This window comes from Sceloporus undulatus, chromosome 3, assembly GCF_019175285.1.
Source record: "Sceloporus undulatus isolate JIND9_A2432 ecotype Alabama chromosome 3, SceUnd_v1.1, whole genome shotgun sequence".
Lineage (NCBI taxonomy): Eukaryota > Metazoa > Chordata > Lepidosauria > Squamata > Phrynosomatidae > Sceloporus > Sceloporus undulatus.
Window position 1 is genome coordinate 200,626,554 of NC_056524.1, and position 15,114 is coordinate 200,641,667.

Genomic DNA, 15,114 nt, shown 5'->3' on the forward strand with positions numbered 1-15,114 from the left:
AGGGATGCTTTCATTGAGAGTTCCTGCATGGCAAGGGATTGGGTTGGATAGCCCTTGGGGTCTCTTCCAGATCTATGACTCTATGATTCTTTCTATCAAAGGTACTAAAATGGACAAACCCTGTACAAGCAGATGTGATTTATGCTAGTTCCAGGGGGATGTTGCGCAACTGAATCTTCCCTTGACTAGTTAAATAAAATGATTCCAGATAAAGGTGTACAATGACAAAACAACAAAAGATTTATTGATTAAAAGACAGGTACAACATGTAGCTGGCTTCATACACATCAGTATAACAACTCATCTGGAATCAAATTAACAGCTTTCCCATAAATTCTTGCTTAACCTCTTACAACACTGCATCTGCACCACAGCAATAATCCAGTTTGACACCACTTTAACTTCCATGGCTCAATGCTATGGAATTCTGGGAATGCTAATTTGTTGTGGCACCAGAGATCTCTGAAAGAAAAAGCTAAATGTGTCACAAAACCAGTTTGCAGAATTCCATATCACTGAGCCATGACAGTTAAAGTGGTGTCAAACTAGATTATTTCTCCATTGTGGTTGGAGCTTTAGGGGCAACCTAATTAAAGGTCTATTTCCATCAGACTATTTTTTATGATTTATTTATTTAGTAAAATATTAATACAGCCACAATGGCATAGTGGTTTAAGTGTTGGACTACAACTCTGGAGACCAGGGTTCGATTCCCAGCTTGGCCATAAAACCCACTGGTTGACATTGGGCAAGCCACATGCTCTCGCCCTAAGGGGACAGCAATGGCAAACGACCTCTGGACAAAATTTGTCAAGAAAACTCCATGATAGTTCTGCCTTAGGGTCACCATAAGTCAGAAATGACTTGAAGGCACACAACAACAAGAACAACAACAAAAATTAATATCCTGCTCTGTATCACAAAATCAGTGGCATACAAGTAAAATTAATATTAAACGACTAAAGCAATTAAAAATAAAAATTATTTAATAAACTAAAAACATTAAACAAGTTGACAAGCTAAAAGCAAATTAAGAAGGTTAAAACAATTTATAATAATGTGTATAATTTTTTTTGGAATGAACCAGATTGTGTCACATGTTTTACTGAATAGCTATGTTTTTCTTTGGCACCTAAATAAATCCAGTCTGTGCTGGATCAAGTCATGTCTCCTAAGGGAAGACATTCCACAGTTGGGAAGCCATAGCTGAGAAGACCTTCCTCACATCTTCACATTGACTGCACTGGTGGGATACAGAGGACGGCTCCTCCAGAACAGAGAATCATAGTCTTGGAAGAGACTGCAAGGGCCATCCAGTCCAACTCCTTGCCAAGCAGGAAATCTAAATCAAAGCATCCCCGACAGCCAGCCATCCAGCCTCTGTTCAGTTCTCAGATAGGGAGAGGTGCTACTTCAAGTATTAAGGTCCCAAGCCATTTAGAGCTTTAAAGGACATCATAGGCACATTGAATTATGACTGGAAGCCCTTCTTACAATACCTCATAAAATCTGACCTCAACCCAATCTGACAGGTTAACAATCAAATCTCTCCTTTTCCATTATTCCCCTCAATCTACCTTGTTAGCATTTCAAGAGTTGTGATAAGCTGGTTTTACTCTGGCTTGGAAACATTCTGTGGTGCTCATCTTTACAATCAAGTACACTGGGACATTAGATGCAAACAACTTTTTAAATTCACTTTACTATAGTTGGCCCTTGATATACAATGGAGTTTCATTCCCCCTGTGGTTAACAAATCCGTGGGTGTTCAAGTCCCATTATATATAATGGCATAGTAAAACAGTGTCCCATATATAAAATAGCAAAATCAAGGTTTGCTTTTTGGAACTTACATATTTTTTGAATATTTTCAAGCTGTGGATGTTTGAATCCGTGAATATAGAGAGCTGACAGTACAAAACCATGCAGACATTTTTACATTTTTAAAAAAATCTTCATTAAGTTTGAACTAAAATAAATGTTTGCCTCTGATTAAGGACCACACACTTGAAAAAAACTGAATTCTCAAACCACTGTAAAACACTACAGCTCACGGCTTGTTCTCACAGAGAAGCAGATAGTCTCGCTGCTCAAATCAACCAAAATTGGTGACCAGCTGTGATCAAGACAGTTTGTTTAGTAATTAAATGGTACTCGAATGATTTTCTGTGGTAGATACCCACTAACATTTAACATGCACTGAGATCAAGACAGTTTTTCAGCAATTAAATTGTACTCCTTGAATAAATTTCTATGGTGGATAACCACTGATATTTAACACGCATTGAGCAACATTTTGGCAATATCTATAGCTTTAGGAAGTAGTTGATGCCTGCCCTCTACCTTGTCCCTCAAAAGTTTGAAAACAGAAAGGAAGAGCCCTCAGTTTGTTTCCATGTGAAACTGCACAGAGATCATCAAGAAAAACAGTTTCTTTTCAGAAAGAAACACAAAAACGCACATATAAAAGTGTCAAATTGTTATACGACTCAATATTACAGGAAATTACATTACACTTCAGGAAATTAGAGAGCACTCTGTTACAAAATACCAAGATTTATTCAGACACATGAATATATATCCACAATACTCAAATTCATAAGATTCAGTCAAATCTGAAACACAGTTCAAAATAATTTAGCTGTTCAATCAAACAAGAATTTCACATGCCAACACGACCTGACAGCTAGTTGTCAGTCTTCAATTCAATCTATTACACATAGTGCAAAATTCTTTCACTCTCGCTCTCTCGTCTACCCACAAGAAAGGGTAGTCTTTTCTCATATCTTGGGATAACAACTGCCACTGCTTTTTCCATCTCTAAACTATTTATAGGGATACACAATACATAGGTATAAAAACATAGCATATGTGAAAGACCCAACGTTATCAGTAGAGACCTTTAATCTATGGAATTCATAGTTCCCTAAGCAAATACACAGCAAGGAATATCTGCTTGCTTCCTTTAAAACAGGGATGGGCAACTGTGGGCTCAGACTTTGGAGGACAGCACCTACCATCACAAATCCCCCCCTCCAACAAAAATGTTTTTTAACAACAGGAAATTACCACTAATCACTTCCTGTCTACTTTCGTCTGCATGGCTGCAACTTTGCCCACTTCTGATCTACAGGAAACAGTGTGATTTGGGGCACTATCTAAATGAAAGAAAAATGTGTTGAAATTTTTGTTGTCTTGCCTCCTGTAATGCTAGGGCTGTATAATTTAATTTCTGGTAATTGCTTGTACCTCATTACCACAACCTTGTTTTATAGTTATGGCAGCCAGAAAAAAAACCCAGGAAGCATAACTCTACTGTGCTTCCTGGTTTCAGAGTGGCTAATAAACACTGTCCTAAACAATCACTGTCCAAAACCTCAACAGTGCTAAATTTGTCTATAAATTTCTGAATTCTACCCATCAAAGACAATAATGCCTGAAATTCCTGAGTATAACAAGCAAACACATAATCAAAAAACTGCAGTTGGAAGGAATACCAAGAATCACCTAGTTCAAATACCTACTAAAGACATCCACATATAACGGCCATCCAACTTAAAAACTACCCAAACAAACAAAAAAGAGTCCATCGTTTTCTGGTCAGTTTTTAACTTGTATGTTTTTTGTTTGTTTGTTTGTTTGTTTTTAAATTTTGCATTTGATTTAATACTTTTTTAAGGGGGGGAGGGCACCAGGGATTTTATATGTGCTGTATTTTTTACTTTGTTAGCCGCCCCGATTGTTCTCAGAGGGGCGGGATACAAATTTTAAATATTTATTTATTTGTTTGTTTGTTTGTTTAAGGCAGTCTGCTCCAACAACGAACAGCTCTGACTATCAAGAAATTATTCCATGTACCCAGTAGGTTTTATGTCCTAACCTCTGGAGGAGCAGAAAGCAAGTCTGCTCCATCTTCTGTGTTACGAAGAAGTGTGTTCAAATAACTAGTTATCATGAGATCCAGTGTGGTGTATTGAGCATTGGGCTATGACTATGGAAAGCAGGGTTTGAATCCCCACTTGGCTATGAAAAACCACTGGATGATACAGTACTGGGCAAGTCACAGTCTTTCAGCCTCAGAGGATGGCAATGACAAATCACCCACCTCTGAAGAAGCTTGCCAAGACAACCACTTGATAGGGTCGCCATAAATTGGAAATGCCTTAGGGTCATCATAAGCTGGAAATGACTTGAAGGCACTCAACACAAACATCTCCTCAATGATTAAACATACATCCAACTTCCTCAGCTATTCCTCACAGAAGTGTCCCTGTTGTCCAACTCTGTGCCAATTTTAGCTCTTTATGACTACCACGTAAAATGCAGAGGTATTTAAGGAGATTTATAAACCCGAGAGCCTTATAGAGCCCTAGTTCTGCAAACCTCAATTCCTCAGGAACCTAATGAGGTTCGCAGAAGTCATGACTTAAAAACATTTGAGGTACTGTACTTTGCATCCAGACACTCTGAAGATGTTTACCACAAATACGTTTCAAAGATGAAGGGCATTAGGAATAAACACTGACATCTGAACACTGTTGCTAAGATTTGGGAGAAAAGGAATAGAGTACAGTTTCAGAGGACATGTAAAGCAGTTCATTAAATTAAGCCACAACTAAATGAACTACTATCTTAATATGTAAGTTACCTAGTACTCCAGCAGCAGTGCTGTCCAGAATCCCACCATGTCCGATCTTTAACATTTGACTCCTCTTCCTCCTACTGGGCTTTGGCATACCAGCTTCTGAAAAATTCCAAAGGATGAGATCTGTCATACTAATTTGTAAAAATAAACAACATAGTAGATAAATCTGCATTCAAACTGGAATATATTAAAGTGGCATAGCTAATTCATTTGTAGTACAGGGGAGACAGCGTGGTGTAGTAGTTTGAACATTGGACTAGGACTCAGGAGACCAGAGTTTGAATCCCGGCATGGCCATGAAAATCCTTTGGGTGACACTGGCCAAGTCACACTCTCTTAGCCTCAAAGGATGACAGTGGCAAACCCCCTCTGAAGAAACTTGCCAAGAAAACCCCACAATGGGTTCACTTTAATTAATAATAATAATAATAATAATAATAATAATAATAATAGGATTTATTTATATGCCGCCCAATCACTGGGAATCCGGGTGGCTTACAACAGAGGGGATAATAGGGTTGCCATAAATTGAAAAGACTTGAAGGCACACAACGACAACAAGTTTAATCCCAAGGAGGGTGGGAAACTGAATTGAGATTCTAGGACAGCAGTATCATACAACAAATAGTTCACCTAAGACTTATTTTTAATCTGCAGCACTGGCTGGCATCCAATAGTTAATTGTATTAATACTTAGCATACAGGATGCTTTATTTCTCACAGCAATGAATGAAGGACACCACATTTACTTATTTGTTGAAGTTATAACACCATAACTGGCAACAGTGACAGAGATTCTCCAGCACCATCATCAGCACACAGAAGCATCTCAATGTATTTTCTACATTTAATTGCATATAATGGCAGAGATCCAGCTGACTTCATGCATAACTAAGTCCCTTGCTGGCTATGGAAAGATAAGAGATTGGAAGCTGTCCCACAGTTAACAGTGAAAAAGCCCTGTTTCTACATACATATTAGCACCTGGATCCTAAGTGGATGGCAATGGCGCTAAAGCTGGGAGAGGCAATGAGCAGAACAACCTTTTCCAACCCAGTGTCTCCCAGGTATGTCAGACTAAAACTTGCATCAGACAACACAGCCACCAATGCCTACCGGTATGTCTGCTAATGATTACAGAAGTTTTAATCCTGTGGATCTGGACTAAACATCTGTATAGACCTCATATATAGACTCCATATCTGCAGCTGTAGTCTAACACAACTGGAAGGCATCATAGTATTGAAGATGGAGATTTGAAACCCAGGAAAAGAAACTCAGCCAAATTGAGATGAATTCTCTTGTTTTTGCCCTTTGTGTTTTATGTGGACAATTTAAAACCTATTTAGAGCACGCTGTAAGAAAGTGAAGGAACAACTGAAACAAATAATAATGTTGATAACTAGCCATGATTATCATTATATTATTGATTTGCTGAAGCAATGTTTAAAATTCTATTTACAGCAATGGTCTGAGATGTGCATAAATTTCATTGAACTGTAGTCAGACCTCACACTCACAGGGTCTATTTTGTTTTTATAATAAAACACTCAAGTCCACAAATTAAACCTATGTACTAATTACAGGAGTAAGAAAAAAATATCCATAACATCCCGTGAACCACACACTATATGTACTACAAATCCGTATCAGACTTGCTGGACACTATGACAAAACTCAGCGTCTACAACAATTGCAAAACAGCTTTAGTGGGAATGAGGCCTATAATTCCCAGAATTTCCACAGCATTGAACCATGGCAGTTAAAGCGGTCTCAAACTGGATTATTTCTGCAGTGTGGATGCAGCCTTGGGTCCAAAACACAGTGCAGAAATTATCCAGTTTGAGACCGCTTTAACTGCCCTGGCTCAGTTGGACCTTAGTCATCCAGACCTCTACACAACAACAACATCAACAACCACACTCCCATCCACCCTGCCCACCTTCCCTCTGAACTAGGCTGCATCCACACTGCAGAATTAACCCAGTTCGACACCATTTTAACTGCCAGGGCTCATTGTTATGGGACTATTTTACATTTTACCTGTTTTAAATTAATGTTACTTTGCATTTATGGTGTTGGTGGCATTTTAGTTAAGGTAACGGATAAGGGGATGTGTAATTTTTGAGCTGTGTACGTGTGCTAGGTATTTTCTTGTAACGCCTTTTTGAAATGGCGGGACATAAATAACATCTATTATTATTAATATTCTTCTTCTTCTAAGGCTTCTATTTTTGTGAGGCATATTCAGCCTTCTCTGTATCATTATATTTCTTATAATTTTTTTGTTATTGTAATGTCCAATATAATGTTAATAGTGCCGTGTTAATTTATGTCAGGGACAGGGATTTAACTCAGATTTGTTGCATCACTTTGTGAATTCTTATGTATTTCATTTTGCATCTATTGTAACCTGCCTTATTCCTTCGGAAAAAGGCGGGATACAAATAAATATTATTATTATTATATATAAATACAAAATCTATTATTATTAACATTCTTCTTCTTCTGGGGTTTCTATTTTGGTGAGGCATATTCAGCCTTCTGTCAGAGAGAGCAAACTACAGTTCCCAGGATATCTATCTATCATCTATCTATCTATCTAATCTATTATTATTATTATTATTATTATTATTATGGGGCTTGTATTTTTGTGAGGCATATTCAGCCTTCTCTGTCAGAGAGAACTCTCTGGTGCCACAGTGAACTACAGTTCCCAGGATTCCCTGTAGCACTGAGCCAGGGCAGCTAAAGCGGTCTCAAACTGGATTATCCCTGCAGTGCGGACGTCCCCATGGCATTACCTGCCAGCAGCTTCTCCCTGAGCAGGTTGAGGACCGCGGCCGAAGTGGGGCCTTTGGGCTTCTGGACGGCGAAGAGGCCGTTGAAGGAGAGCAGCCTGGATGCCAGCGTTCTCCCTGGGGCCGACTCCATCCCTCACCCGCCTCCAACCCGCTTTAAACAACACCGCCCACGAGGCTCCGCCATCCACAATGATGGGGGACTCTATTGGGAGGAGCCTGCGCTGACATGAGACCCGGATGCTGCAAGGGAATTATGGGAGTTGTAGTCTTTTCCTGCTTCTCCTCTGTGGAAATGGGACCAGATAAAAAAGATTGTATTTTAAAAAGGTTTTATAGGAAAGCAGTGGCTACTTCTGTGTTATTTATTCTGCAGCTCAGTGCTAGAACACTTGTTTGGTATACAAAAACTGTCAGGTTCATACAATTGGAGGCCCCAAAGCAGCACACACTACAGAAACAATCCGCTTTGAGACCGCTTTAACTCAATGCTGCTAGCTAGGGAATCCTGGGGACTGTAGTTCTGTCTGTGAGACTTTGTAAGCCTTCTCTGTCAGAGAGAGTTCTGGTGCTACAATGAATTACACTAATCCCAGGATTCCCTATAGCTTTAACTGAGCCAGGGCAGTTAAAGCGGTCTCAAACTGGATTATTTCTGCAGTGTGGCTTTGGACCGTGATGCAAGGCATCGCGAAATGGAGGGCGTTCAAATGGGAAAAAATATGGAGGGGCAATAAAAAGCTCAGCTAAGATGGGAATAATCAGGTTCATGCCCCTCAGTTGCGCTCAAAATGGAGGACATTCAAGAAGAACGTGGAGGACGTTACAAAAACATGGAAAATCAAGGTATAAGTGAAAGGTATAATGGAGGACCATGACAAAATCAATGCTGAAAGGACTCCTATAAATGTATATTCATGCCTCCTAGTCATGCTCAAAATGGAGGGCATGAAGAACATGGAAAATCAACACTGAAAGGTATAAATGTAAACCCATGCTTCTTTGTCAAGCTCAAAACGGAGGATATTCAAGAAAAACATGGGGGACCTTACAAAAAACATGGAAAATCAAAGTATAAAGGTATAAATTGGATATAGTATATCTTGATTTCAGTAAGGCCTTTGACAAGGTTCCCCATGACATTCTTGCAAACAAGCTTGTAAAATGTGGGCTAGACAAGGCAACTATTACATGGATTTGTAATTGGTTGACTGGCCGAAGCCAAAGGGTGCTCAACAATGGCTCCTTTTCATCCTGGAGAGAAGTGACCAGTGGGGTCCCACGGGGCTCTGTCCTGGGCCCAGTGCTATTCAACATCTTTATCAATGACTTGGAGGACAAAATTGGGGGCATACTTATCAAATTTGCAGATGACACCAAATTAGGAGGAATAGCTAATACTCCAGAGGACAGGATCAAAATTCAAAATGACCTGAATAGACTAGAAAACTGGGCGAAAGCTAACAAAATGAAATTCAACACGGAGAAATGTAAGGTATTGCACTTAGGGTGGAAAAATAAAATGCACAGATATAGGATGGGGGACACCTGGATTAAGGAGACTACGTGTGAAATGGATAATATACTCGTAATGGGTTTATTCTTTTCATAATTATGACAAATATCTGATCTTTTGCAGCTACAGTAATTGGATAACTACATTGATTTCCATGATGTGCTTAATATACAATCAGGTGTCAGGGGAGAGACTGTGCTTCCTTTAATACAGTGGTACCTCGGGATACGAAATACCCAGGTTACGAATTTTTCGGGATACGAATAAATCCCATAGGGATTTATTGTTTCGGGTTACGAAAGTTTTTTCGGGTTACGAAAAAACTCCCGCGCTGTTTTAAATGGAGCCGCGGCAGAGCCGCGGCTTTTTTCCCCATTAGCGCCTATGGCAATTCGGCTTACGAAGGTTTTTCGGGTTACGAAATTAGCCGCGGAACGAATTAATTTCGTAACCCGAGGCACCACTGTACATCCAAATCTATCTACTAAGGGATGCTGGAGGAACGACAATGGAGACTGGTTCCACTTATGATTAGAGTTCTGAGTAATTTTACACCGTATAGGCAACTTATTTTCCTGAATATCACATTTGTGTGCAATATTTACACATAAATTTCATTTCCCGGTTGCCCTAGACCTATGCTCAGTTCACACTCAATCATGCAGCAGAAACAGAAGGGTGGTGTTGTCGTTTTCATGGCAGTACACCATTCTCTGCAAAGAGGTGTCACTGCTGTCTGAGAAAGCTGCTGCGTCTCTGCTTCTTTTACCCATCAGTTGTGTAGTCATTGCACCTTCATTGCATGACTTAAGGAATTATATGACATTGGCCAGTTGTTTAGTCCATTAATCTTAACCGCTGGCGCAGAGTCCTATAAAGAATTCCTAGGGCAGGCTTCTTCTCCTCACCCTAGTCCTGGTCATTCGTTTTCTTGAATTGCTGTGAAAAATGAATCGCTCAGGGTCCTAGAATACTTTCGTGTGTCAGATATACCTCATGGATTTGATAATTTGGTAGTCACGATAGAGGAAATGTGGTATCTGTACAGCATGACATCTACAAAGGATATTGTCATTATCTAAGACCTGGCCCTGAAAACGTCCTGCTTTTTATTAATTCAGGATCTTACTTTGGTGCTGGGAGTTGCATTGTTCATATAAAGGTGTGATATCCAGCATTGCTAAAGCAAGCTAGCATTTCAGTCGTTCCAGTTTCTTCTTATGACAGAAAAATTCGACAGGGTCCTTAAAGCTTTGATTTGTCATAAAATAATGAGACAGATTTGTCATGATGGTTCCCTTGGAACAATCAAAACTTCTTAAAAAACATAAATTAATCCAATTTGATGGACACAATGGAAATACAAGCAGGCAGGTGGGGTGAAGGGGTCTGAGTGTCAGAGCAGGACTTTGTGTGTGTTGTTTGCCTTCAAGTCATTTGCCACTTATGGCAACTGTAAGGCAAATTACCTGTCACAGGGTTTTCCTGGCAAATTTCTTCAAAGCGGGTTTGCCATTGCCATTCTCTGAGGCTGAGAGACCATGTCTTGCCCAAGGTCACCCAGTGGTTTTCATAGCCAAGCAGGGATTCAAACCCTACTCTCCAAAGTCATAATCAAATGCTCAAACCACTACACCATGTTTGCTCATTCCTCATTCAATCACTAAGTTTATTAGCTGACCATGGCCAAGTCACTATCTTTCTAACTATCCTACCTTGCAGGGTTGTTATTAGGACAAAATGGGAATGAGCCATGTACAGTATGTTACTTTGAAATTCATGGAGGAAGAACAGAATACAACTATTAAAATGCAAATATATAATTGTTGGCTAGTTAACTTGATGCTTTTCTTTTCCTCAGTACAGCCAAGGATAAAGTGACATCCAACTCACGGAAACTCATTTGCCCCTGACATTTCTGTAATTGTGCAGCCTGCATAAAATAGCACTATACGTGAGAAATTAAGTTGGAAGGTGAATGAAGGCTAGAAAATAATTACTAAACAGTGCAAACTGCTCATTTGTATGCAAATGCACTTTTAATGCGTGTGTGTGTGTGTGTGTGTGTGTTTGTCATTACAGTTTTTATTCTGATTATCATATTACACATTGGAAACTGAAGATGAGAGACTGTACCTTAGGACAAGTCATGTAGGGGCTGCATATGGAAGGTGCTTTGGAAAATTAGTGGATCTGTCTCATCTTTTAATAATACAATTCAAGAAGCTTTAAGGAGGTGGAAGCATCCTCTCAAGAAATATTTGATTAATTACCTGGCCCATTTACACCAGAAATGTAGCTGTATTCTTCAATGAATAAAATACTATTTCAGTTAAAAAACCAACTGTCTCCAGCCTCAGAGTTGATACTGAGAGCAAGCATCATCTCTATGTGTTAGCTCAAGGGAAAAATATAAATCAGATGTCAACCTATTCTTCACATAGAATCTTTCCTGGAAGGAACTCTACACATGCTTTGAAAGTCAAAATTCTGCTCCCTCAGACAAAAAATAAACAGGTATCAAAGATTAACTTTATTTTATTTGTAAATATGTTGGTATGAGTGTGATTATTGTTTTTCTTTTCATGTTTCCCTTTCTTCCAAATAAATTCTTTTTTATATGTGGGTTTTGCTTTCCTTTCCAGGAAAACCTATTCACTAACATCTTCCCGATGTAAAAAAAGCTGCATAGGTATTAAACTCCTAGTGTGCTTTTAGTATATTATACAAGATTTTGTTAAGTTCTGTGTCTTCTGGACTATGAGAAAGACAGAGAGAGAGAGAGAGAGAGAGAGAACGGGGGAGGGAGCTTAAGGGAGGGATCCTTGACTGTAGGATTTTTAAAAGTCCCAAAGCTGCAAGGTAGGTTACAGCAGAGAGGAATCAGACAGCCCTCTACATATTGATGAACCACAAATGCCAGCATTATTCGCTAGTAGCTCTGCTGGTCAGGGCTGCTGGGAGCTGCAGTCCAAGAACATAGGAACCGAGTGAATCACCACTTCCTGGCCTGGAGTGTCTAGGCTAATATTAGCTTAGAGAAGACAATGTTTCAAAAGTTTTGAAGGGCAAATGCCTATAAAAAGGAGTGTTACCCAAAATGCCAGGGTCCCAGTGCACCCACAGCCAGTTATTTAATCAGGGAAATTACAATAGCTCAAGTGAAGCTGCTGAGAGGGCTTTGGACAACTAAAAGCAGGGATCAAAACTGTGAATTCCTTTTCATAGAAACAGAACTCCAGAATGCAAGGTCCAAATGTAGTTTTATTTATAACAGCAAAAGGAGAAATCAGCTTTCACACAAAAACACACACTTACACACACATACAAGAACTAACGATTTAAAAGGTGATAGCAGATAGTGGTTTTCAGGATTGGAGAGGGTGATATTGTACCCGATTCCAGAATCAGAGGTTCCTATGAGGGGGATCTGAGTTAGCCAGAAGTTGTTGAGGAGTCAGGTCAGTTACAGACCTCAAGACAAGAGCAATTTGGTAGTGCCTAAGCAAGTATACTTATAGGGCAAGACGTATCCCAGGGCAGTTTGGGATTAAGGTGAAGTTCCCAGGAGGGAAGAATAGAACTAGAAGTCTGTAAATGTCTGGAAAATCACTGTGAATGTCCCTGGACAAAGAAGAGGAAAGTAATCTTGGACTTCTGTTCATGTGTAAGCCCAAGGTCTATTATCCACCATCACTCCTATCTGTGAAGGGATTATACAAATTCTAATCTTAAGTGATCTATCCTGGCTAAATGCCCTGGCTTCCCCCATGCTGAGCCCCAGGATCTCAAAATATGGTCATGGAAGTCCTTATATGGCATGGCTAGTTTCCCGCACTGAGGTGCCCTCTTGGCTACCTGCCTAAAACATCTCTTTAATATCAAACTGATTTTAAAAAGAGAAAATGTGCCAAGTGAACTAAGAGAAGGAGACTTTGTAAAGCATAATAACTGGGAAAAAGTGGAAGAAGAGAGAGAGAGAGAGAAAGATCAGATCTAAAGGAGGAAAAGTGATCGGAAGGTAGACTAGGAGGAGAAGCAATCGGAGACATTAGAGGACTAGGAAGACAAGTGGACGGAGATAGAAGGAGAGAGACGAGGAGGAGAAGTAGATGACGGCAGACAAGGAAAAGAAGTAGACGACGGTGGACAAGGAGGAGAAGCAGATGACGACGGACGATGATGGTGGAGGAGGAGGAGAAGCAGACAACGGCTGATGAGGAGGAGAAGCAGGTGACGGCAGACAAGGAGAAGTAGACGAGGGTGGACAAGGAGGAGAAGCAGACGACGGCGGACGAGGAGGAGAAGCAGACGGTGGACGAGGAGGAGAAGCAGACGACGGCGGACGAGGAGGAGAAGCAGACGATGGTGGATGAGGAGGAGAAGCAGACGGTGGACGAGGAGGAGAAGCAGACGATGGCGGACGAGGAGGAGGAGCAGACGACGGCAGACGAGGAGGAGAATCAGACAGTGGACGAGGAGGAGAAGCAGACGACGGCAGACGAGGAGGAGAATCAGACAGTGGACGAGGAGGAGAAGCAGACGACGGCGGACGAGGAGGAGAAGCGGACGACGGCAGCAAGGATGAGAAGTGGACGACGGCGGACGAGGAGGAGAAGCAGATGGCGGACGAGGAGGAGAAGCAGAAGGCGGCGGATGAGAAGGAGAAGCAGACGACGGCGGACGAGGAGAAGCGGACGACGGCGGACGAGGAGGAGAAGCAGATGATGGATGAGGAGGAGAAGCAGACGACGGACGAGGAGGAGAAGCAGACGACGGTGGACGAGGAGGAGAAGTAGATGAGAGTGGTTAAGAAGAAAAATTGAGACTGCGATAGAAAGCTCATAGTGGAGGCTTACCCCTCAGCGTTTTCAAGGCCAAGGGCTGCGTGGAAGAGAGAGGAAGTGACTAAAAGGAAGTTGTCAGAGGCCTAGATTACAAAGAAGGGAGGCAAGAAGAACTTCAAAAGGGGTAAAGAAATTAGTGAGGACACCTAGAGGTTTGGAGGTCTAACTATAAGAATAAGAGAGGAAGTGGATACAAAGAGAATAAGTAACAAAGTAAATAAGAAGGTATATTAGGTAGACTTGGAAGAGATACAATGACCCCTAGAGGCCTGGAGGTGCAGGAAAGATATCACTAGGCCCAGCAATAAACAGAAGCTAATAATAACAAGAAGTGAAAGGGAAAATAAGTTAATTTGGAGTTCACCAAGAAACAACCTTTGTAGAAATGTTAATACTGGGGGGGGGAAAATGGAGAGAACAACAATGATGACAAGAGAAAAGGAAAAGAAAATGATGCAACAGCAAAATGAACCAAAACAAATTATGGCCCATAGACCTTCATTGGAAATGAAGACAACAGACACCAAACTCAAAATACTAGAAGCAATTCAAAAAATCAAAACGAACATAAGGCAGGAAATAAAGGATTCGAGAGACGAATTAAGAAAGGACTTTAAGAAAGATATGGATGAATTAAAAGAATCGATTAAAGGGATATCCGAAGATGTGAATGAAGTAAAAAAGAAAATGAACAAATTGGAAATTAAAACGGATGAACTGGAAAGAGTAACCCAAGATATCATAGTAACACAAACACAAGATCTTTATGACAAGGTGGTACCGGCCCTAGCAAAACTGATTGACTGCTCAGCAGAATATCTTGACTTGGACATAGACAAGATCTTTAGGATCAACTCGGTAGCAGCAAGGAATAAAAACCTCCCAAAGGACATTGTTGTGTATTTCACGAGAGAGAGGATTAAGGACAGGATCATACAAGAAAGCTATGAGAAGAAGATTACAATAGATGGAGCAGAAATTAAAATATTCAAAGATGTACCTGGTGAGACATTAAGGAAAAGGAGGGACTACATGTCACTAACAAGAATGCTGCAGATGAAAAACATTAGATACAAATGGGAACCACTAGAAGGAATATCGTTTATGTGGAGACAGAGACATTACAAAATAGACACAATAGAAAAAGCCAATTTTTTTTATAACAGATAGTTTAAAGAAGAAGAAAAGCTAAGCAAGGAAGCAAAGGAAGAAGGAGGAGGATGAAAAGGATGAAAAGCAAGACGACCAGGAGGAAAAAGAAGGAGAAGAAGAGAAGGCCACAGATGGAGAAGGAGAAGATGTAAG

The 15,114-nt window shown here is 40.4% G+C and overlaps 1 protein-coding gene across 3 annotated transcripts in view; it reads right to left on the bottom strand.

The window, feature by feature from the left end:
* The window catches only part of TRUB1 (TruB pseudouridine synthase family member 1), a 41,798-nt gene extending 34,149 nt beyond the window's left edge, over nt 1-7,649 (bottom strand). For all 3 annotated transcript variants that reach the window (XM_042460423.1, XM_042460422.1, XM_042460421.1), the window contains exons 1-2: nt 7,450-7,649; nt 4,649-4,744 (exon numbers count right to left, since the gene is read on the bottom strand). In XM_042460423.1, the coding sequence (XP_042316357.1) occupies nt 4,649-4,744; nt 7,450-7,579 (226 nt within the window). In that variant the 5' untranslated portion in view covers nt 7,580-7,649. The remainder of the gene's footprint in view (nt 1-4,648; nt 4,745-7,449) is intronic.
* Between the last annotated feature and the right edge of the window lie 7,465 nt (nt 7,650-15,114).